At 48.5% G+C, this 20,718-nt stretch overlaps 6 protein-coding genes across 6 annotated transcripts; 3 read left to right on the top strand and 3 right to left on the bottom strand.

Annotated features, from left to right (window-relative positions):
• Positions 1–227: 227 nt before the first annotated feature.
• On the bottom strand, positions 228–1,202 carry CGGC5_v017313 (uncharacterized protein; the record flags this gene model as incomplete). Its single annotated transcript, XM_066153892.1, has 3 exons — positions 228–460; positions 980–996; positions 1,066–1,202. 3 exons carry the CDS (start codon positions 1,200–1,202, stop codon positions 228–230), a joined length of 387 nt encoding a protein of 128 aa, XP_066006744.1.
• Positions 1,203–1,232: 30 nt separating this feature from the next.
• On the bottom strand, positions 1,233–1,992 carry CGGC5_v017312 (uncharacterized protein; the record flags this gene model as incomplete). Its single annotated transcript, XM_032026761.1, has 2 exons — positions 1,233–1,915; positions 1,977–1,992. The coding sequence occupies 2 exons, from the start codon at positions 1,990–1,992 to the stop codon at positions 1,233–1,235; spliced, it is 699 nt and encodes a 232-aa protein (XP_031876778.1).
• A 5,612-nt stretch (positions 1,993–7,604) lies between these two features.
• CGGC5_v017311 (uncharacterized protein) lies at positions 7,605–8,487 on the top strand (the record flags this gene model as incomplete). The annotated part of the gene is made up of 2 exons (XM_066153891.1): positions 7,605–8,166; positions 8,465–8,487. The coding sequence occupies 2 exons, from the start codon at positions 7,605–7,607 to the stop codon at positions 8,485–8,487; spliced, it is 585 nt and encodes a 194-aa protein (XP_066006745.1).
• A 767-nt stretch (positions 8,488–9,254) lies between these two features.
• On the top strand, positions 9,255–10,687 carry CGGC5_v017310 (uncharacterized protein; the record flags this gene model as incomplete). Its single annotated transcript, XM_066153890.1, has 6 exons — positions 9,255–9,322; positions 9,463–9,475; positions 9,543–9,575; positions 9,621–9,626; positions 10,519–10,607; positions 10,666–10,687. 6 exons carry the CDS (start codon positions 9,255–9,257, stop codon positions 10,685–10,687), a joined length of 231 nt encoding a protein of 76 aa, XP_066006746.1.
• A 5,093-nt stretch (positions 10,688–15,780) lies between these two features.
• On the bottom strand, positions 15,781–16,308 carry CGGC5_v017309 (uncharacterized protein; the record flags this gene model as incomplete). Its single annotated transcript, XM_066153889.1, has 3 exons — positions 15,781–15,975; positions 16,043–16,178; positions 16,232–16,308. 3 exons carry the CDS (start codon positions 16,306–16,308, stop codon positions 15,781–15,783), a joined length of 408 nt encoding a protein of 135 aa, XP_066006752.1.
• Positions 16,309–19,480: 3,172 nt separating this feature from the next.
• On the top strand, positions 19,481–19,960 carry CGGC5_v017308 (uncharacterized protein; the record flags this gene model as incomplete). The annotated part of the gene is made up of 1 exon (XM_032027683.1): positions 19,481–19,960. The coding sequence occupies one exon, from the start codon at positions 19,481–19,483 to the stop codon at positions 19,958–19,960; it is 480 nt and encodes a 159-aa protein (XP_031875969.1).
• Between the last annotated feature and the right edge of the window lie 758 nt (positions 19,961–20,718).

The following is a 20,718-nucleotide window of genomic DNA, read 5'->3' as shown; positions in this document are numbered from 1 at the left end:
CTAGGCTTGGAAAAGGGGCGATCGAGCACGGCTTTCAATTGAAAGAGTTGGAATTTGCATTGATTTCCTAGCATGTTCCATATTCACACGTCCCAATCTTTACAACTTTACTTCTATCTTCATCAGCCTCGGTTCATGTCACCTTGTTTCATAGATCCTTTGACTGCCCACACCAGGTTCTGATCCCACTCCCTCGCTTATATGGTCAAGACCCAAATGTCAGCTCTTCATAGACTCTCTTCACTCCACAATCCCGCCGATCCCATCCCCGAGTCCGGCTCCATGTCCAGGTCCAGGGTCAGGTCCGGTTGAGAGCCGTAGCCAAGTTCCAGGAGAAGAGGGGCCGGGGAAACGCAAACGTGCTGCTCAATGGATCCAAGTCTCAGAGATATGGAGTCCCATTGCGGTGCATCATTCCAGTTCCAGTGATTTGACGTAGGGCAGGAAGCGAAGGGTTTGTCTGGAGCAGGTTGTCAGTCGGGCGAGGTTGTAGAAGTCAGTCAATCTAAGCAGCAAAAGTCAAGCATCTCTGAAAAGGTCTGCTATCCAACCACGTCATGATCCATCTCAGTCCGAAGCCGATGCCCCAACGATTCTCCCGTAGTACGCTGGGGCGTGGCAGAACCACCCGTCCCTTCTTTTGAAAAGATGAGCGTGCATGGGCGTGTCAGTATGCAAGACAACAACCACAAATGGTTTTTGGCGAGGAAGTCAAAAAGTACCGACAGTAAGAAACAGCAGACCGGAGTGACCTTTGTTGTGAAATACGACAGTCGTCTGGCGAGAGTGAGCGTATAATACTAATAGCATACAAGCGGTGTCCGGAAATTGTCATGAAGAATGAGTCTGTGGTTGAACAGCGAAGCCTCAATCATTTGTAGAAGTTGAGAGTGCCTGATGAGCTGCTCAACATGATGAAGGAATTGGGACGCAGTCAATCAACAATGATTCGAGCAAAGGGAGTTGTCTGACGACTGACCGACAGTTGACTGATTGCTGCAAAGGTCAGAAGATCCTGTCCAAGCCAAACGATGGCGAAGGAGAAGATTGAGGACAGTCCCTCACGAGCAGACCAACAACCATATCGCAGGAGGCACCAGGACACCGTAAGCAACATGGGACTTGTAGACAAAAACAGACGAGCCTTTCCACAAGCTATGCGTGAACTTGCCAAGAACGGTGTTCTCTCGACGCAGGCTCATGTAAGGAGCAAGGAGGGAGTGTCAAGAGTATCAGTTCGGGTTGTCGATGGTATTCGCGAGGAGACATAGGTTCTCAACCCGTTCTTGTGTGTGAGGGAGTGTCGTGTGTATTTGGGTATCTATTCGGGTCGTCGGCGCTCGATAAGGGGACGTCAGGTCTCGGCCCATTCTCGTGCAGGGGAGCAATGGGAGGGAGCTAATGTCGAAACCTTTCATCGAACTGTCGAGAATATTGCAACGGACCGTAGAGTCGTTCGATGGGGAGACATCAGGTCTCAACGCAGCTCGGTTCGGGGGGAAGGAAGGATTTTTGAAAGTATTGAGTCGGGTCATTGAGGGTATGGCATCGGGCTGTCCACTCTCTCGATGAGGAGCATCGGCCTTGAACCTGTACTCGAATGGGGAGGGATTGTCGGAAGTATTGAATCGGGTTGTCGAAAGTATTGCATCGGGTTGTCGAAGGTATTGAATCGGGTTGTCGGTGTTCTTGGTGGGGCAACGTCGGTATCGGCCAGTGCTCGGCTGGAACGAGGGAGGAGGATTCTCGAAGGTATTGAATCGGGTTGTCGGTGTACTTGATGGCCGGTTGGAGGAGGAGGAGCTGTCGAGGGTATTGAATCGGGTTGTCGATGTATTGAATCGGGTTGGAGGAGGAGGACGGGAGCTGTCGAGGGTATCAAATCGCGGTGTCGAACTGCCTGTCTGTGAAATGACTGCTCACAGTAGCAGGGTCAGCAGAGGGACAAAACCCAAGAGTGAGCAGAAGAAAAGTACGTTGGAGCATGGCCATGCTATCGGCAGCGCGGTCTTGGTAGCGGGGACGTGGTGGGTTTTGTCGTGTATTGAATGAAGAGAAGAAGAGTAGACGTTGGAATTGGGAGAAAGACGACGGGCTGCGAGGGCCACCGATTGATACCTCCCGTCCCCAGCTATCGGAATATGACGGGAAGTCAGGTAGGCCCATGGGCGGGGCACCTATCCTGCAGCCTCCGATCGTCATCCCAGGAAGGAGAAATAGCATGTGTGGCGAAGCAAAATGCGCCCCAGAAATGATTTGGGAAGGCATGAACGGAAACGAAGGCAAGTGCTGGCGGAATGATACCTGTGCGGAAGGAGGGGGGAGAACATTGGCAGTCGCGATAGCGACCCCGCGTTGCAGCTGACTGAAACTATTCTTGGTTATTTCGCGACAAAAAGGCAGCAATGGGACAGCTACAGCAGCCTTCAGTGGCAGTAAGTCGATCGAGGCAAGTCACTTCGGCTGGCAAAGTGCGGCGAAGGCGCTGGTGAAAGCCATCTTTACTTATTATAGTTATAATACTTAAGGCTTTAAAGTCTTTTATTATTAAACTTAGTTATTATACTAAGATCTATAGGTTTACTATATTATCTATAAATAATATTTTAATAAGTATTATTTTAGTTATTATTCTATTAATAATTAAACTTATTTTATAGCTATTATTAATATTTATATTGAGTATTAACTAAGTCTTTATTTTTTTTATTTTTCTCTTTATATTATTTAAATAGTTAGCTATTAATTTTAATAATAAAGTTAATGTATTATAAAAAGTTATTAAGATAGTTAATTTTAATAATTTTATTTTTAATTTTATTTTTAAGTTTTCAGTAAAATATTAAGAATTTAGCTTTTTTAATAAAATTAAGTTAGATATTAAGTTATTAGAATACAATAGTAAAGGTTTTAATAAACTTAATTTATTTAAGTTATAATAGTTTATACTTAGTTTATTACGTTTTATTAAAGTCTTAAAAAAAGAAATAAAAAGTATTTTTAAATCCTTAGAAACTACTATAGATATTATAAGTTTCTATAGAGTATTTATTTAATATTTTATATTTAAGGAATTCTTTTTAAATAAGTTTAAACTACTTAAGAGCTTTTTTTTAGAAATAAGTAGCTATATAAACTATTTTCTCTATTTAGTTAATAAAGTTATTATAATAGAAGTTTTAATAGTTCTTAATTTAGATTAGAAATCTTTTAAAGTATTTAAAAGTATTATTATACATTATTAAGAAATTAAACTTAAACTTCTATTAACTTCTTATAGGAGTTAAGATAATATTAATAGTAATTTAAAAAGTATTAAATTAACTATTCTTAAAATCTTTAAACTTTTTTAAAATTAATATCTCTTTTAATATCTTTTTTTAGTTTTTTATAAGTTTATTTAGCGTTTTAAAGTTATTTATTAAAGCTATTTACAGTTTATTTATTTTTATTAATAAAGGTTCATATCTCTTTAGATTTATTCTCTTATTTTTAAATAATATATTAAAGTTTCTTATACTTTTCTTTAGTTAAAAATCCCTCTATATTAAAGTTATATTTAAAATCTAATATATTATAGTTTTTAATACTAATAAGTTTTTATATTAAACCTTAAAATTAAGTATATAAAGAAAATAATAATCTTAAAGTAAAAGATTTAGCTAAAATATAAGAAGATATATGTTACGAGCGGGTCAGGGCAACCAACTTGTTACGGTCAGCTATCCGACAGTAGGGTCTGCTAACAGAAGCTGGAGATTGAGACGTAATAACAGTACACTTGGTCGTGGTCTGGGTCATAGGTCGTAGGCTAACAGTAGATCAGATCTTCAGAGGCTAAGGTGATCAGTCTTAGACTCAACAAGTAATTCGCAGTGAAGGTAAGCTGAGAGTATCCTGAGGATGAATACTAAGTTGATTGCTGAAGAGCTATGGAGGTCTGACCATGAGCCAGGCTCAGGGTCATACTATATACAGGTTCCGAACAGTTCCTTACGATGCTGGATAGCTGGGATAGCTCATATCCAACATATCCATCCTTGTCTTGTGTCCGTACTGTTCCCGAAGTCACGTGACCTGTACCATAGTTCTTCCTTTTCCGATGGTTTCTGGTTACACCTGTGTCACTGCTTACATATGTTCCGCGTTAGCCGCCGAGATCCCAGGCGGGGTTGTTCCAACGTGTTTGTTTGTTTGTTTGATATTTAACGCCGTGGCGGCAAGGGCGCAGCCGCCCTTGCGGCAGACCTCCCGAAGGGTATGTGGCGTGGAGGGCCGCAGGCTCTAGCTATATACTCTGTAGTACACGTCTCTTCCTAGCGTCCTCCAGATCTTGCCCGAGGGCCAATATGTGTTCTATCCATCCCTAGTTCCCACTGGTGCCCTAGTTCCGTTATAGCAATCTGCTGTCCTGGTGACTATAGGTAGTCTGTTGTTTTTGAGAGGATAGGTTAAGTCCTATCTCTTAGTAACGCGGGCAGATCTTCTGGAAGAAGTCTGTCACGTCAAGGAAGGCCTGGAAGCCTTCAGAGTCGATAAGTAGACCCTTAAAGTAGCGCTCTAGGGAGCCTATAGGTCCTAGAGGCTCCCTTCGGCTATAAGGGTAGAGGATAGGCCACCGTTGCCTCCTCACTAGGGTCTTACGGCAGTAGACCAGGTGGTCTGCCTCTTTAGCCTCCCCACAGGAGCAGGTGAGCAATGCCTCTGTGTGATTAAAGCGTTGATGATACTGTTCAAAGTCTCCGTGGCCTGATCGTGCTGCCAGGAGATAGTGAAGGGTAGCTCTTGGTAGAGCTAGTTCAGGAGGGCAGCCAAGGGTGGCCTTAAGCCCCAGCTGGGTATAACGGGGGGGTGCTTCTTGCTTCCACCATTTCCTATGCTGGTGTTGTTTGCGTTCTTTGGCCAGTCGCTTAATCCCTGATAGGGTAGCTAGGAGGCCTCTTGGGGCTGGCAGTGTTGTGCCCTCCTTAGCTAGGCTGTCAGCCTCTTCGTTTCCTTTTATCCCTTGGTGCCCTGGGCACCAATGGGTCTGTATGTTCTGTATCCTTGCTATCTCCTGGATCTCCAGGAAGGCCGCTTGTGAGGAGTCTGGAGCTATGCCTCGGATCCCCTGAATGACGCTGGTGTTATCAATGCAGATATGTATAGGCTGGCCTTGGGAAGTAAGGAGGGCCCTTTGGAGCCCTGCCCTCGCCCCCTCTGCCTCGCCGTCAAACACTTCTGCAATGTTAAGGCGGCCGCACCCTTGGGCTATCCGTTTGTTGCTGCGGTAGATAACGAAGCCGAAACCTGTAGCCCCATTAGGGGCTTTAGAGCCGTCTGAGTAGATAATTGTATGGTTGTCTGGCACAGTCTTAATCCAGTCCTGAAACGCTTTAGCTGCTTTCTCTTTATCCTGGCCAGCTGTAGGGTCTTGTGATCCTGAGAGGTGCTGTGGCTGTAGGAGCAACGGCCTTGGGCACTTAGGTAGGAGGGCTGCTGTTCTTTGAAGCCTTGTTTGCCGCCGCCCTAGCTGGGAAAGCCTTGGGACTAGGGGGTGCTGTTGGTCAACCTTCTGTAGGCGTGTAGCGAAGCGTAGGCGTACTGCTTCGAGAGCTACTTTTGCGGTAGGCAGGCCAGAGTCTCGGAGGAGGCTGCTGGTTGGCGTGGTCCTCCAGACAGGTAGGATAGCCCTTGCTGCTACTGTTATAACCTTCTCTACCCTCTTAACCAGGCCCTTTTGCCTTGTGCTGACTGTAGCTATCTGGTTATCAGCGCTACTGCTAGTAGTAGTAGTGCTGCTGTTCCTAGCTGGTCTCTTTAACCCTGCATACCAGGTCTCAGCTCCATATAGGGCTATTGGGAGGACACAGGCAATGACAGCTTGGCGAGCAGCAGCGGCAGGGAGCCCCCCTTTGGTGTTGGATAAGTGCCGCAGGAACTGGGCCACTTTCTTTGCTGCTGCCACCTTTATATCGACGTGGTGCCGGAAGGTGAGTTTCTTATCAAACCAGACCCCTAGCCATCGTATAGGTCTAGTTGAGGCCTTTATAGTCAGGTCCTTTGCCTGTATATCTAGTAGGTCCTTCCTCTGCTTATGTTTCCTACTAAAATGGACCGCCTCGCACTTAGCAGGGTCAAATGCTACCTTATTATCTGTACCCCAGTTGAGGATCTGAGTGACCTCCTGGCTGAGGGCTGTAGCATTTTCCTCTAGAGAGGGGCTAGTCGCTAGGAGGCCGATATCATCTGCATAGCCAAACCGTAGCTTCTGGTTATCCGCCAGGATATCAGCTATATAGAGCAGAAAAAGAATAGGGGATAGCGGAGAGCCCTGAGGGAGCCCACAGGACAGAGGGAAGTCCTCTGTAGTAGTTTCCTCTAGCCTGACTCGGGCGGTCCGGCTGGAGGCGAAGGTAAATATCAGCCTAATCAGACTACTAGGCCAGCCCTGCTGTCGTAGCCTGAGGATAAGCCGGTTTCGTAGCACGGAGTCAAATGCCCCCTTAACGTCCATTGTCGCCAGGGTAGCAGTAAGCCCTAGATCCAGAGCCCTTTCGATCTCGTGGGTTAGGCAGGTTGTCAGATCGACTGCAGCCCTCCCTGGTAATGCCCCAACCTGCTGTGGGCTGGCTATCCCTTCTAGAATAGTAAGATATGCCATCCTCTTTGCTATCAGCCGCTCTAAACCCTTGCCTAAGCAGGATAGGAGGGCTATTGGACGCCAGGATCCAGTCTTTGAGAGGTCTGTTTTCCCTGGCTTCTGGATCATAACCACCTCTGCTTTACGGAAGGTCCTAGGGAAGTAGCCTGTTTGGACACAGGTCTGGAAGAGCTGCTGTATAGGAACACCTATCAGGCCCCAAATGGATTGTAGCAACTTTGTAGTAATCCCGTCAATCCCAGGGGTTGTAGCCTTTGTTTGTTCCAACGTGTTGTGCCTAACGGGTCGTAACACAACTGTGGCACAAAGCAAAAGCTTCGATAATGACAAATCCGTTGTCATTGTCCCCTGTTCTGCACTATATAGTTACGAGCCTACAGTGACCAACTGTAGCGGTCGTAACAATATATTTATTGTTTTACTATTAATTACTATTGATAGTTAACTTACTAGATAGAAGTAATTAAAATATCATAATTAACTATTTAATAATAAGGTCTACTAATAGAAGCTAGATGTAACAGGCTAGGCCTGTCACATGGGATGCTCTCGGCTATGTTCGGCACTGGAGTAAGACATCAAGGGATAGGATATCAAGGGATAGGATATCAAGGGATAGGATATCAAGGGATAGGATATCAAGGGATAGGATATCAAGGGATAGGATATCAAGGGATAGGATATCAGGGTCGAAGATAAAAGGACATGTAGATGCAGCTGAGATGAACAAGAAACCTTCCTTCCTCATCTGAGGATTCTCATTTGAGAAAGGAAGTACGAGTTGCAACATTGCTCCTACTAACCCTTTGCATAATCCTCAGATCCCCTTTTCCAACGTCAAGGTTGTGGTCGAGGGTACAACGTCACAAGGATACAACAAACAACGATATACAAAGCAATGGACACACAAGGAACTCAATGGGGCGCGACGCCTAATGAACGAGAAGCACGACTAGTCAACATGATCGAATCTCTTCAGCAGCAAATTGATGCCTTGAAGGCTGAACGGACCGCTCGACCACGACAAGTACTTCCAACATGTGCGAAGTTCAACGGCCGAAGTAGCGACTGGGACACATGGATATTGGCAATGAAGGCAAAGCTCAAGGTGGACGGCCTAGCAATTGGGAACGACGACTCGCAGCTGTACTACGTTTACAGCTCGCTCGACTCGAACGTCCAGGCTATGGTACTGCCGTTCGTACGCAATGCAGAGAGAAACAATGTGTGGGATGTGGCTGGATTGATACAGCATCTTGAAAGAATTTTCGACGATCCCAACAAGGCAAAGAAGGCTGGGCAACGGCTTAGAGACCTCGAGCAGCGACAGTCGAGTCTGTCAAGATACCTCGCAACGTTCGAACGAACACTCTATGAAGCCAACGCTGATTCTTGGCCTGATGATGCTAAGATCACAGCTCTGACGGGAGGGCTAAACAAGGAGGTAAAACAGAAGCTGAATACGCAGCTTACCCTGCCGACAAAGTATGACGACTTTATCAGGGTTCTCTTAGCCCTAGAAGGTCAGTATGATACAAGGAATGGATATCACCAAGAACAAGGACAACGAATGGAATGGGAACAGACTATGAAAGTTACAAAGGTTGCACCATCAGTTAACCCAGAACAACGACGCAAATGGAGACAACAAGGAAAATGTGTACGATGCGGCTCCTCAAGGCACTGGGTACAGCAATGCAGATTTCAACCAACGCAAAGCCGGTCGCCTTCCCCAGTACAGGTCAAAGCCGCTAGAAGGTTGACAGCAGGACCAACTGGACCATCTGAGTTTGACTGGGATGACTCTGACGATGGTTCTAGCGGCTGAGAAAGGGGGGAAGTGATGTAACAGGCTAGGCCTGTCACATGGGATGCTCTCGGCTATGTTCGGCACTGGAGTAAGACATCAAGGGATAGGATATCAAGGGATAGGATATCAAGGGATAGGATATCAAGGGATAGGATATCAAGGGATAGGATATCAAGGGATAGGATATCAAGGGATAGGATATCAAGGGATAGGATATCAGGGTCGAAGATAAAAGGACATGTAGATGCAGCTGAGATGAACAAGAAACCTTCCTTCCTCATCTGAGGATTCTCATTTGAGAAAGGAAGTACGAGTTGCAACATTGCTCCTACTAACCCTTTGCACTAGAGATTAATATAATATAACAATATATTAAGTTTATAGTTTTAGTTATAAATTATAAACTATAGTAAATTAAGTCTTTAGAAACTAAAACAATTAGTCTTAAACTTAATAAGTAATTTATAGTACAAATAAGCTATAAATATCTTAGAAAATAAATACTAAATTAATTACTAAAAAGCTATAAAAGTTTAACTATAAATTAAGCTTAAGTAATACTCTATATAAGTCCTAAATAATCTCTTTATTTAATTATTAATTCTTAACTAAATATTAGTAAATACTTAGTAATTATTAATAAGTACTTAACGTATATGCATAGCGAGTCGCCCATCATAGCGAGCCGCCCACCTTTCACTACCCTCCAGCCATTTGTGTAAGTCAATTAAGCCACATCGTACGAAATCAATTGAAACTACTCATCAGCCTCTTCTTCAGAGGTCTCCCAAACTACCTGACATGTTCGTACATTATGTCCAGTCTTTCCGCAGTTACCACATCGCCGCCCGCGCGATTCACCCCCCTCCGTACGAGCACCCTCTTGACGCATGTTTTCGCCTCCAGCATCAACAACCCCCTTTTCTACCCGTATTGCCTCAGCTTCAGCTGTATTAAGTGACCCTCCAAGACGTAGTTGGGTTTTCTTAGCTCTCCGGCGCTTACTTAGTATCTCATTTGCCGTACGAAGCCCGCGGCACTCGGCTTCAACAAGAGCTAGTTTGTGTGCTAACTTGCTAATACCTTTAGCTTGCAAATCAACAACCTCGTACAAATGAGTTGGTGAGCTATCTTGATGACTAGTGATTCTTTTCTTAAGTGAAGCAGAGCTTCGTACGGCGTCATGTGCTGTGGTTGGTGTCTTTGGGTCCCAGGAGCCCTGGCTGCTTGGGCATGAGTTGGATGGTGTTGGCGTCTTTGGCTTGAAATCCAGGCGGGAAAGAACTGCTTCTGGGTCGAATGGTACAAGGCCAGCCTGTCTAAAACCAGCTTGTACGTTTTCTTTGCTTATTGAAGTAAAAAAGGCTGCCTTGAAGGCAGGAAAGAAATCATCCTTAGTAATGTGCGTAATCTGCATCCGCATCATCTTCTCGATTTCCTTGCCATATGAAGCCTTCAGCGGACTAAAACAGCCAACATCAAGAGGCTGAAGCTCGTGCGATGAATGCGGAGGCATGCAAAGAGCAATAATGCCATGTTCCTTGCAGTAATCGTCAAACTTGGTGGATTTGTGGCTGTTGTGGCCATCAAGGATTAGGAGCCGTTTAACACCCTTCGTGCGAGACTTTGTGCACTTTTCAAAATGTTTTAGCCAATCTAGGCCAATCTCATTTGTAGTCCATCCATTTTCGCTAGGGTGGACGCGCCATTCGGGTGGGAATTGGCCATTGGTATACCATGAGAGTAGGTGATATTTGCCCTTAACAATGACGTATGGAGGCAGCGCCCAGCCATCTGCACATACGCCCTGAATGACAGAAACCCATTCGCGATTGCCAGGCTGCTTCGTACGAGGCCTTCCACGGCGGTCAGAGGTTGTAATAACCTTTGCGTGCGACAGCATTCCCATCAAGAAGCCCGTCTCATCAAAATTGTAGACATCGTCATCGTGTATTCCGTACTTCGCGATTGTGTTTCGTACGAGGGCAAACCAGGCCTGCACAATTGCAGGATCTTCAGCCAATGCCCTCTGATAGTCGATTCTACGTCGAAAACGCGTCTTTAGTTGTGGTTGGCGTCGTACGAAGTTCTCTGCCCATCGCGGTCCGACACGCGTCGCGTCACGTTCGTCAAGGAGACAATCGGCCATATCTCGTACGTCGTCAAGTCGCGGTGGAAATCCTCGATCGATCAGGTCAATAACTCGTTCAAGAATCACAGTTTCTTCCACCTGAGTCATCTTCATTGAATTCGTACGAGTTTCGCGTCGTGGTAGAAGTCCAGCGCGTCGGTCGCGAAGTGTAGTTCTCGGGACCTTATAGATAGAAGCTGCTTTTCGAACGGATAGTTTTGGGTCCTTTTTAATAGCTTCAATTGCAAGGATAATGCGACTTTCATTTGAAGAAGAACTCATGGTCGTACGTAGAGGAAGGTTGTTGTGAAGGTGAAGAGTGTAGAATTAAGGAAAAGTGGGCGGCTCGCTATGATGGGCGACTCGCTATGCATATACGTTAATAACTCTTATTAAGTACTTAGTAGTCTATACTATTTACTTAGTTTTATTTTATTATTATGTAACTTATACTATAGTTTTTCTATTCTAAGTAAGTTCCTATCATTCTTATCATCTTATAGTATAAATATCCTATTCTAGCCGCCTAACGCCTAAGTAGGTTAGTTAACTATTATCCTTATGTATAGGTTATAACATATTTATTACCTCGTTTATTACTATTATTATCACTCTTTATCGTTATTTGCACTTATCATCACTCTCATCGCTATTCTCATCATCACATTCATTCGTCACTTTCGTTCATCACTCTCATCATGAGCAGTCATACCTATAATCAATTGACAAAGTATCAGACCCATTCAGCAGCAAATCTGCCGACGCTAGTGAAGTCAGCCGCTTCAACGGTCGCATCTAACATCTTTCGTCCTGACATAATAGACAAGACAGGCGGCCCGACCCCGCCCTGAGAGAAGCTAATATAGGCACAAATTACTAGTACTGTTGCGGGGATGCTTGTTCTTTTGCTCGTTGTAGTAGCCCTGGCTTGGGCATGTCTCCAAAGGCTGAGCTACATTTGAAGATAGCGACCTGCTGCCGGCTCCGTCGATGAGCGTCTGATAGCCCTGGGGCTTACTGGGCAGCAAAAAGTTTTGTTACCAATCCAGACCAGTTTAGTTGTTATCGTTCTAGATGTTGATGGATATCGGCAAGCTATTGGCGCGGCATGTGGGTCGGTACAAAACAATTCTTGATTTCTTCCTAGGCTTAGTACAGTATTGCGCTGTAGCTCCCCACAGCATGGCATCATCTAGTGATTTTTGTCTAAACCAGCCTGTGCAACGTGCTCAATCCTGCAAACTCCGCATTCTGGGCGCCAAATCGTCTTAGCAGATGCTGCCGCTGTGTCCACACAGATCGCGGCTGCAGTATGTGTACGCCGTTGGAACCTCGCTGCAGCCGCTCCACATCACGTTGACGGCCTCGGCCAGATTCTCACCCTCATTAACCACCTGGTGGTATGTTCCTGGGAGCGTGACCACCAGCTCTCCTTCTTAACAGGTCGTCTCCGTAAATTTAGGGTTACTAGAAGTATGAAGTTGTTGTTGTTGTCAGCCTTGTCCAGCGCGGGCGTCCGGTGCCTTCATCGTCGTCCTGCACCCTCTCATCAGCATCGTCATCCGCTATCTCTATCTTCCGTCGTCCTTGATCATCGCCGTTGTCGTCCTTGGAGGCCAAGTAAGTGCTATTATGATTGCTATCGTCCGTCCAAATCAACCCCCTTTGTACTACACTGATCAAGCTCTTTTACTGACTTTTTACGTCTGATCTGGCTGGGTAAAGGGCTTTCGCCGTTCCAAAAAGTACAAGAAAAGATGTGGTATTACCTGGTCTGCTGTCTATCTTAAAGCTGGAGCCTCCTATTAAAGCCGCCTGATTAAGGCGAACGGTCGCTGAGTAAGGTACGAAAAGCATGAAAAACAATGTGAAAACGCCTTTGCTGACCACTGCCCTGTTCCAATAGCCCAACGAGCTTTGAGCAAGCCAGATGTCTTCCACGACAGAGACTGCTGCGCGCGCAACGCCCCGCTTCTCCGACTGCTGACTGCCGACTGCTGTTGTCCGAGGGCCCCGGGCCGACGAGTCAGCGGCGCCTGCATTGCCGTTACGGCAGCATTCCCTTACTTGGGATCCCCTCATTTCGGCGCCTCGTACTCTGATGAGACGACTTGAGTGAATGCAACCGGGCTTTCATCTTGGCGACTGTCTGATGCCACCCCCATAGGTGGCTATAGAGGTTTCTCTGTAAAGCCCAGGCCATCCTGGCCCTCGAACATTTCCCCGTGAGAGTAATACTGCCGTCAACAAGGTGCGCCTCCAGGCGGCAAACTGCAAAGAATAAAAGTTAGAAGGGAAGAAAGATTCCATCGCTCCTTTTCTTTCGGAAGCCCCTCCTGGAGATCCCACCTGAAAGCTCCACTTGGCATCAAGTCTTCCGAAGGTTTCGGCTATAGACCGCGTCTACGTAGGGAAAATAACCATCGCGGCGAACTAGGGCTAAATGCAGACCTTGGCGTGGAGGAACGCAGAGTCACATAGACGAATTTCACTGGTTAGGCGCAGCGAAGGCTATGCGTAGAAGGCAAAAATAACTTCAAAATTGCGAGTCACTCTGTGGCTCTGCGGCTGGATGGCCCGGGTCAGGCTAGAGGATACTACTACAGAGGACTTTCCTCTTACCTGCGGGCTGCCACAGGGCTCGCCACTATCCCCTATTCTTTTCCTGCTATATATAGCTGATATCCTAGCTGATGATCAGAAGCTACGGTTTAGCTATGCGGATGATATAGGCTTAGTAGCTACTAGCCCCTCGCTAGAAGCGAACGCTACAGCCCTAGGCCAGGAGATCACCAGTATCCTCAGCTGGGGAACAGAAAATAAGGTCGCCTTTGACCCAGCTAAGTGTGAGGCAATCCACTTCAGCAGAAAACATAAACAGACAACAAACCTACCCGATATCCAAGCGAGAGGCCTGACTATTAAAACCTCAAGAAAGCCTGTAAGATGGTTAGGGGTCTGGTTTGACAGGAGACTCACCTTCCAACACCGTGTAGGAATAAAGGTAGCAGCAGCAAAGAAGGTAGCCTGTTTCCTACAGCACCTTACAAACACAAAAGGGGGGCTCCCAGCAGCTGCAGTTCGAAAAGCAGCTATTGCTTGCGCCCTCCCGATAGCCTTATATGGAGCGGAAACCTGGTATGCAGGCCTGACTAAGCCAGCTCTAAGCAGCAACAACAGTACTAGTAGCAGTACTGCTTCACAGATAGCTACAGTCGGCACAGGGCAGAAGGGTCTAGCCTGTAGAGTCGGAAGAGTTATTACAGCAGCAGCAAGGGCTATCCTACCTGTCTGGAGGACCACACCAACCAGTGCCCTCATCCGAGATGCTGGCCTACCTACAGCAGAGGTAGCCCTCGAGGCAGCGCGACTACGCTTCGCTACACGCCTACAGAAGGTTGACCAACAACATCCCTTGGTCCCAAGGCTTCTACAGCCAGGGCGGCAGCAGACCAGGTGTAACAGGCTAGGCCTGTCACATGGGATGCTCTCGGCTATGTTCGGCACTGGAGTAAGACATCAAGGGATAGGATATCAAGGGATAGGATATCAAGGGATAGGATATCAAGGGATAGGATATCAAGGGATAGGATATCAAGGGATAGGATATCAAGGGATAGGATATCAAGGGATAGGATATCAAGGGATAGGATATCAGGGTCGAAGATAAAAGGACATGTAGATGCAGCTGAGATGAACAAGAAACCTTCCTTCCTCATCTGAGGATTCTCATTTGAGAAAGGAAGTACGAGTTGCAACATTGCTCCTACCAACCCTTTGCACCAGGCTCCAAAGGACAGCTGGCCTCTTACCTAAGTGCCCAAGGCCAGCACTTCTACAGCCGCAATACCTCCCAGGGTCCTATAACCTTATAGTTACACAGACGAAGGAAGTAGCAGCCAGGATCTTCCAGGCCTGGCTCAAGACGGTGCCAAAAGAGCATACTATCATCTACTCAGATGGCTCTAAAGCCCCTGATGGCGCTACAGGATTTGGCTTTGTCATCTACCGTAAGAATAAACGCATAGCCCAGGGCTGCGGACGCCTCGGCATAGCAGAAGTATTTGATGGCGAGGCCGAAGGGGCGAGGGCAGGGCTCCGACGGGCCCTCCTTACCTCCCAGGGCCAGCCTATACATATCTGTATCGACAATACCAGCGTTATCCAGGGGATCCGAGGCATGGCCCCAGACTCCTCACAAGCTGCCTTCCTTGAGATCCAAGAGGCAGTTAGGATATACAACATACAAACCCACTGGTCCCCAGGGCACCAGGGCATCAAAGGAAACGAGGAAGCAGACATCCTAGCTAAGGAGGGCACAACCCTGCCAGCCCCTAGGGGCCAACTAGCTACCCTATCAGGGATCAAACGGCTTGCTAGAGAGCGTATATACCGCCAGCATAGAAGATGGTGGAAGCAAGAGGCAACGTCCTGCCACACCCAACTAGGGCTTAAGGCTTCCCTCGCCTGCCCTCCTGAACTGACCCTGCCACGGGCGATCCTTCACCATCTCCTGGCAGCCCGTTCAGGGCATGGAGACTTCGAGCAATATCACCAACGCTTCAACCATACAGAAGCACTACTTACCTGCTCCTGCGGGGAGGCAAAGGCAGTAGACCACCTAGTCTACTGCCGAAAGACCTTAGTGAGGCGGCTTCAGTGGCCCACCCTCCACCCTTCTAGTTCACAGGAGCCTATAGGGCCTATAGGATCTCTTGAGCAGTACTATAAGGGGCTAATTACTGATCATGAAGGCTTCCAGGCCTTTCTCTCTGTGACAGACTTCTTCCAGAAGATCTGCCCGCGGTACTAGGGACTAGGTCTTGACCTAGACCTTAGTAACAACCCCCTCCTCGTAGAGGACCGGAAGACCACAACGGAACTAGGGAACCAGCGGGAACTAGGGACGAATAGAACACATAGTAGCCCACGGGCAAGATTTGGAGGACGTTAGGAAGAGGCGTGTACTGTAGAGTATATAGCTTGAGCCGGCGGCCCTCCACGCCATATACCCCTCGGGAGGTCGGCCGTAAGGGCGGCCGCGCCCTTGCCGCCACGGCGTTAAATATAACAACAACAACAACAGTCTGTGTAAGAGACACCCCGAACTCGACTGCCACAGGTTGCTAAGACAGAGGTTGGACCCCCATAACGTGCTGAGAAAAGTGTGTGGCAACTCGACAGACATACTAGAACTCATTCATACTGGTCACCTGTATGATTCCCAGTCACCAGCTTGAGCTTGACATCCGTTCCAGCCAGTAGCTTGCGCGTATCCTTTGTCCACTGCCTAGGCTTTCCGTATTTGGCACCCAGAGCGATGACCTTGAGACAAGGTAGCTGGCTCTTGGACGCAGTGCAAGGAGCGGTAATGATCTTCTCGATTCCTTTCTTGTAGAGACCGCCTATTTTTCCTGTGCTAGAGCGCCTACTTTTCCTGTGGCTATACTCTAATTACTCTACCACCGTCGATATCGTTATCGTCGTCGCCGTCGTCGTCGTCGTCGCCGTCGCTTTTATTGTTATCGTCGTTATCGTCGTTATCGTCGTCCTCATCCTCGTCCTCGTCCTTGTCCTCCTCGTCGCTGTCGCTACTATCGCTTTCGATAGTAATAGTCAAGTGCACAGGAAATATAGCCGCGTAGACACAGGAAAATTAGGCGATCTCTTCTTGTAGGCCATGACTTGGAGCTGGCTAGCTGTGATCCGGCCGTGGACCCCCATCGTCGACGAGTTTTTCAACCCTCAAGTAGACTCCCCCCGGGACCGCATCGCTCGAAGGGCCACATTTTTTTGCGGGAGAGGAGAAAGCTCGATGTGCATAATAAGAAGGACCTTAGCCAATAGGGGCATGACAGAGCGCTACTTAGACGTAGGTGTCTTTGGCTTCGAGTCTGTAACAGACGGCGCCGAGGTCTGTAGCCTTGTGAAAACTCAAAGCTACCTGCCCCTATCAGAACCTCTCGTGGATCGCAACTACACCTCTGCTTGTGTAATAACGGGGAGCTGTGCTGTAGAGCTGCGCTCGTACGTAAGCAGGGCGGCTGCCTCGCTTGGGATCGAGTCAACCGACGGAACTACTGACGCAAGAGGAATGGAATGCGGCGATTGCCCCAGAAGACTTGAGGCGATAAAAGGGAGAACGGTGCTCAGGCAAGTGCGAGATGAGGAATCAGTTTTCGTTGACTTCACCTACACAGGCTTGGTCGACCCCCTTCTGGTGCAGGCATACCACAGAGATCTAGTTCTCTCCACTATGTGGGTTGAAGAGTGGAACGACCACGAACACCTCCCTTTGGAAGTAGTAAAGGCTGCTACGCGGTGCGAGCCTGCGGACGTTCAGGATAGTCTTACTTCAGGACTTATGGTCGCAATGCTCAAACGGTTAAGCAAAATACAGGCGTGGCTACATCGTGGCGTTGTGCTAAGCAACGCTGTAGGGCAGAAGCGCGCTCTGCAACTGCGCCTCGCCGGGCTCCCGGCCACGCCGTCCCATCAGTGGATGTCCGTAGAAGACATGTTTGGGCTAGTGTGGACCCTGCACCCCGATCGTGATGCGGATTAAAGTTTCAAAACGTTGCGCGGCTATAGACCGCGCGTGTCACCCCAAAGATGTCCAGATTATCCACTATCCCAAGCGAGCTTGCAGACGAGATAGCAGAGTGCCTCAATATAGGCGACGTGCACAACGGAACGGTGATAGAGTTCATGCCTATCTTGAACATACGTAGAAGGTCCAATGCGTTGAGCGCGTCTGTTTTCTGGACTAGAAAGTGTAACACCTGAGGCGCTACCCAGTTGTCGCTGGGGACATCTTATGCAATCTGAGATAGTCCCCAATGTAATGGGGACATCTGAGGTAATCAGCCACCTGTTGTGGCGTCGCTGACTGTGGGGTAAGTGGAAAGTCCCCAAAGGATTGGGGACTTCTGAGAGATACGTACGTGCTTTTCCGCCACAGACTCGTCCGACCGGACATGGGTCATGGCATACTCTGCAAGAGGTCAGCGTCGAGACCAGCCCGAGTGCGACCTTCGAAGAGCGTGCATCTGTGAGGCCGGTGGGAGACGACGAGTGCTGCTGACTGTACACGAGCGCGCCAAGGACGGGCTCATTCGCTCGTGACTCTAGCGTAAAGGAGTATATCTCAAAGATGATCCACCAAGCATGGTTAGACAGAGGGGACATGTAAACACAGTATAGGTCCCTCTCTCTTATTGTCGCGTCTTCGGACTGCGTGCGTTTGCCTGAGCGCTCTAGAAAGCTCCTCGTTCTAGCTCGCTCTCTGCTGGGGTTCACTATCACGCGATACAACCCTGAAGCCGAGCCTATCGTTCTTCGCCACTTGGGCGGAGGGCGGACGCAGGTCTTAGCGACGTCACACTTCCGCCGCGCGTGGGGGAAACACCCGCCCATCCTCCTGTGTTCTCACTTGAAGTGGAAGTAGCTTTGAGGATGGCAACGTATTTGAACAAAGTGTCTAGATCGCTTACTCTGTCAGACGCTCTCCAAGCAAGCGCTGGTGTACGTGGTTTATTCAGAGGACACGTCGGGGTTTGGAAAAAAGGTCTCTACGTGCTCAGTGTATAACTGCTCGGCGTCGCTTCACGCGGGAAAGTTCGCGCACCGTTTGAACTTGAAGATGATGCGTGAGCTGCAGAGTCTCACCCCCACCCCCCATAGGTGGCCATAGAGGTTTCTCTCCCAGGCCATCCTGGCCCTCGAATATTTCCCCGTGAGAGTCACACGGCAGTCAACAAGGTGCGCCTCCAGGCGGCAAACTGCGAATGAAAAGTTAGAAGGGAAGAAGGACTCAGATGACGCGCGAACGCCACTTCACGTCACACCAGCGTACGACGAAGAACACACTGCGTACTCCCACGAGGCGCACTAGAGGTGGGGGTGTAGGGTACGGAGAAATGGAGGTACAGTCTGCTGTGTCCACCGGACTAACAAGCTGCGTGGACGAAATAGTCAGATGAGGCGACCAGGTCGTAACCAACGTATGCACGGGGTGCCAGCGCCTTCGGCTGCTGTGCTGCTGCACAAGCCTCCACCATAACGTAAGAGTAACCCTCCCGTATGACACCGTCGTTATAGACTGCAGTTCAGCCATCGTGTACAACAGATCGAATGTCTACACGCTTGACGTTGATCAATAATTTAATGGACGACGTGAGCAGGCTCGGCGCGCCCAACACGGCCAGACAACCCCGAAACGGAGTTCGCATAGACGTTAATGAACCTGAAAGGTTCTTTGTAACATGTTCTGTTGCGACGTACACCCCGTGCGGACAGGAACGTGCAGCGCTGCATTTAGAGTGATATATGTTCCGAGAACACGCTGATCTCTCCATTTGGAAAATTGTACTGTAAGTTTGTGTACCTACTCAACGGTATGGCCGAACTGCGATATAACATGTAGATAGGAGCTGTAAGAATAGACGAGGCGCTTGAAGCCGACTATGTGTGGACTCTCCAGCGGGAGGGACGCGACACAGAGTCGCTCGAAGGTCACTGTAGATCATCACTTGCGGAGATCATCCACCCCAAGGCCTGACTGTCAGTAGCATCAACAGGTTCATCATTCGATTTCGAGCTCGCTTCCGAGCTTACACAGACAGATGTTCAGCCGATCGAGCACTCAGGAGCGCAAAAGCTCGAAGGATTCGGTGAGGAAGAGTAGCAGAGGTGACGAGAGGAGCAGCAGGAAAAAAGAACTCAAGACTACCTTCGAAACCTCATAAAGATTTTGTCCAAGAAGGAGTTCGAGCATGTGAATGGAAACTCGATGAAGGACTTTCTAGCTACTCTGTACTACTACACAGCTGGTAGGAGAGACAAGCCCATAAGCCTGCCTCAACCCGTCGGCGCACAGTCAGCGTGCCCATCATGAATGAACCCGGAGGGAATGGTGGTAAAGACACGTGGCACTGAAAATGGAGATAAAACCGCGAAGGCGAAGTACAGAAAGCTCAACATCCCCAAGGACGACGATATCTCCACGGTCTGGTCGTTGAGGGAATTCGGTGAGGAGGACGACGAAGCGCAGCAGAGGAAGCATTCCGTCTCGTCGGCTGGCCCTAGAGCCATGTTCACCTCTCCGAGCGAGATGTGCGAAGACCCAATGGAGTACTCCTTCTCGCAAGACGAACGCAGGGTTCCGATATGCCAAGCGCGAGGGAACTTCCACATGCCCACAAGACCCCAGACCCCGCACGACTCCTATCGTCAGCACTCCGCAGACGCTGCAGCCTCCACCAGACTGTTTACCCCCGGAGTAGTCCCCGCGCCGTTTCCTGCCAGGGTTTTGAGAACAAACGCTCCGGCACAAGCTCGAGATTTCTCCTTCAACGGCCACAACCTCAGGCAGTAGAGCTTACACAGGCGAGAAGTACATCACATGCTTACATATAACCATGAATTTTCTGTCCAGTGTCGACCGCTCTTCTAAAACCTCAGCCGCGCTTTTGACTCCTGTAAACGACTTGTTACTCGAGCTTAACGTCAAAGACTCAGTGTACTCTCCGTCCCCTCCTCATTTCACACTACACTTTCGCTCTCCAATCTTGGACATCACCACCCCGCAAGAATGTATCAAAACTCCGTCTGGCCCGGCCTTGTCGTACACATATCCGCAACCGTACACATGCACTCTTGGCCACTGCCTCATGCAGACGAGATCATGCGCAATAAACTGAATGTTGAACGTCACCCTGACGTCACACGTCACCCTCCTGACCCTGCCGGCGTGGTGAGTGGGCGACGTGTGCGAAGCGCACACGAAGCCTATGTAGCCTTGTTTAAAGCTCTTGAAGTCTATGTTCGGCTCTTTGTCTAGTTCGAACGGAGCTATGTCTATAAGCTGGTTGTTTTGGAGGGTTTCGTACAGTCCCGTCGAGGGAGACGAGTTTCTGGGAAACGCGAAGCAGTTCTTCAGCACATAGCTTGTGTTTTCGTTCCACGACGCCTCCTTTGCAGCGTGAACCGTAGAGTATGACAAGGGCACCAGCTTCAAGGCCCTTACAGACTCGAACACTGTGGTCCCCCCACCCTCCACTTTACCTGCGCTGTTGGACCACGTTCCGTCGGCTGATCTCACGAATACTCTCCCGTTGGCACGCTCCATAGCAT

This window comes from Colletotrichum fructicola (assembly GCF_000319635.2).
Source record: "Colletotrichum fructicola Nara gc5 chromosome Unknown KSG_Nara_v1_contig12, whole genome shotgun sequence".
Taxonomy (NCBI): Eukaryota; Fungi; Ascomycota; class Sordariomycetes; order Glomerellales; family Glomerellaceae; genus Colletotrichum; species Colletotrichum fructicola.
This window is presented reverse-complemented; position numbering and strand designations above follow the sequence as displayed.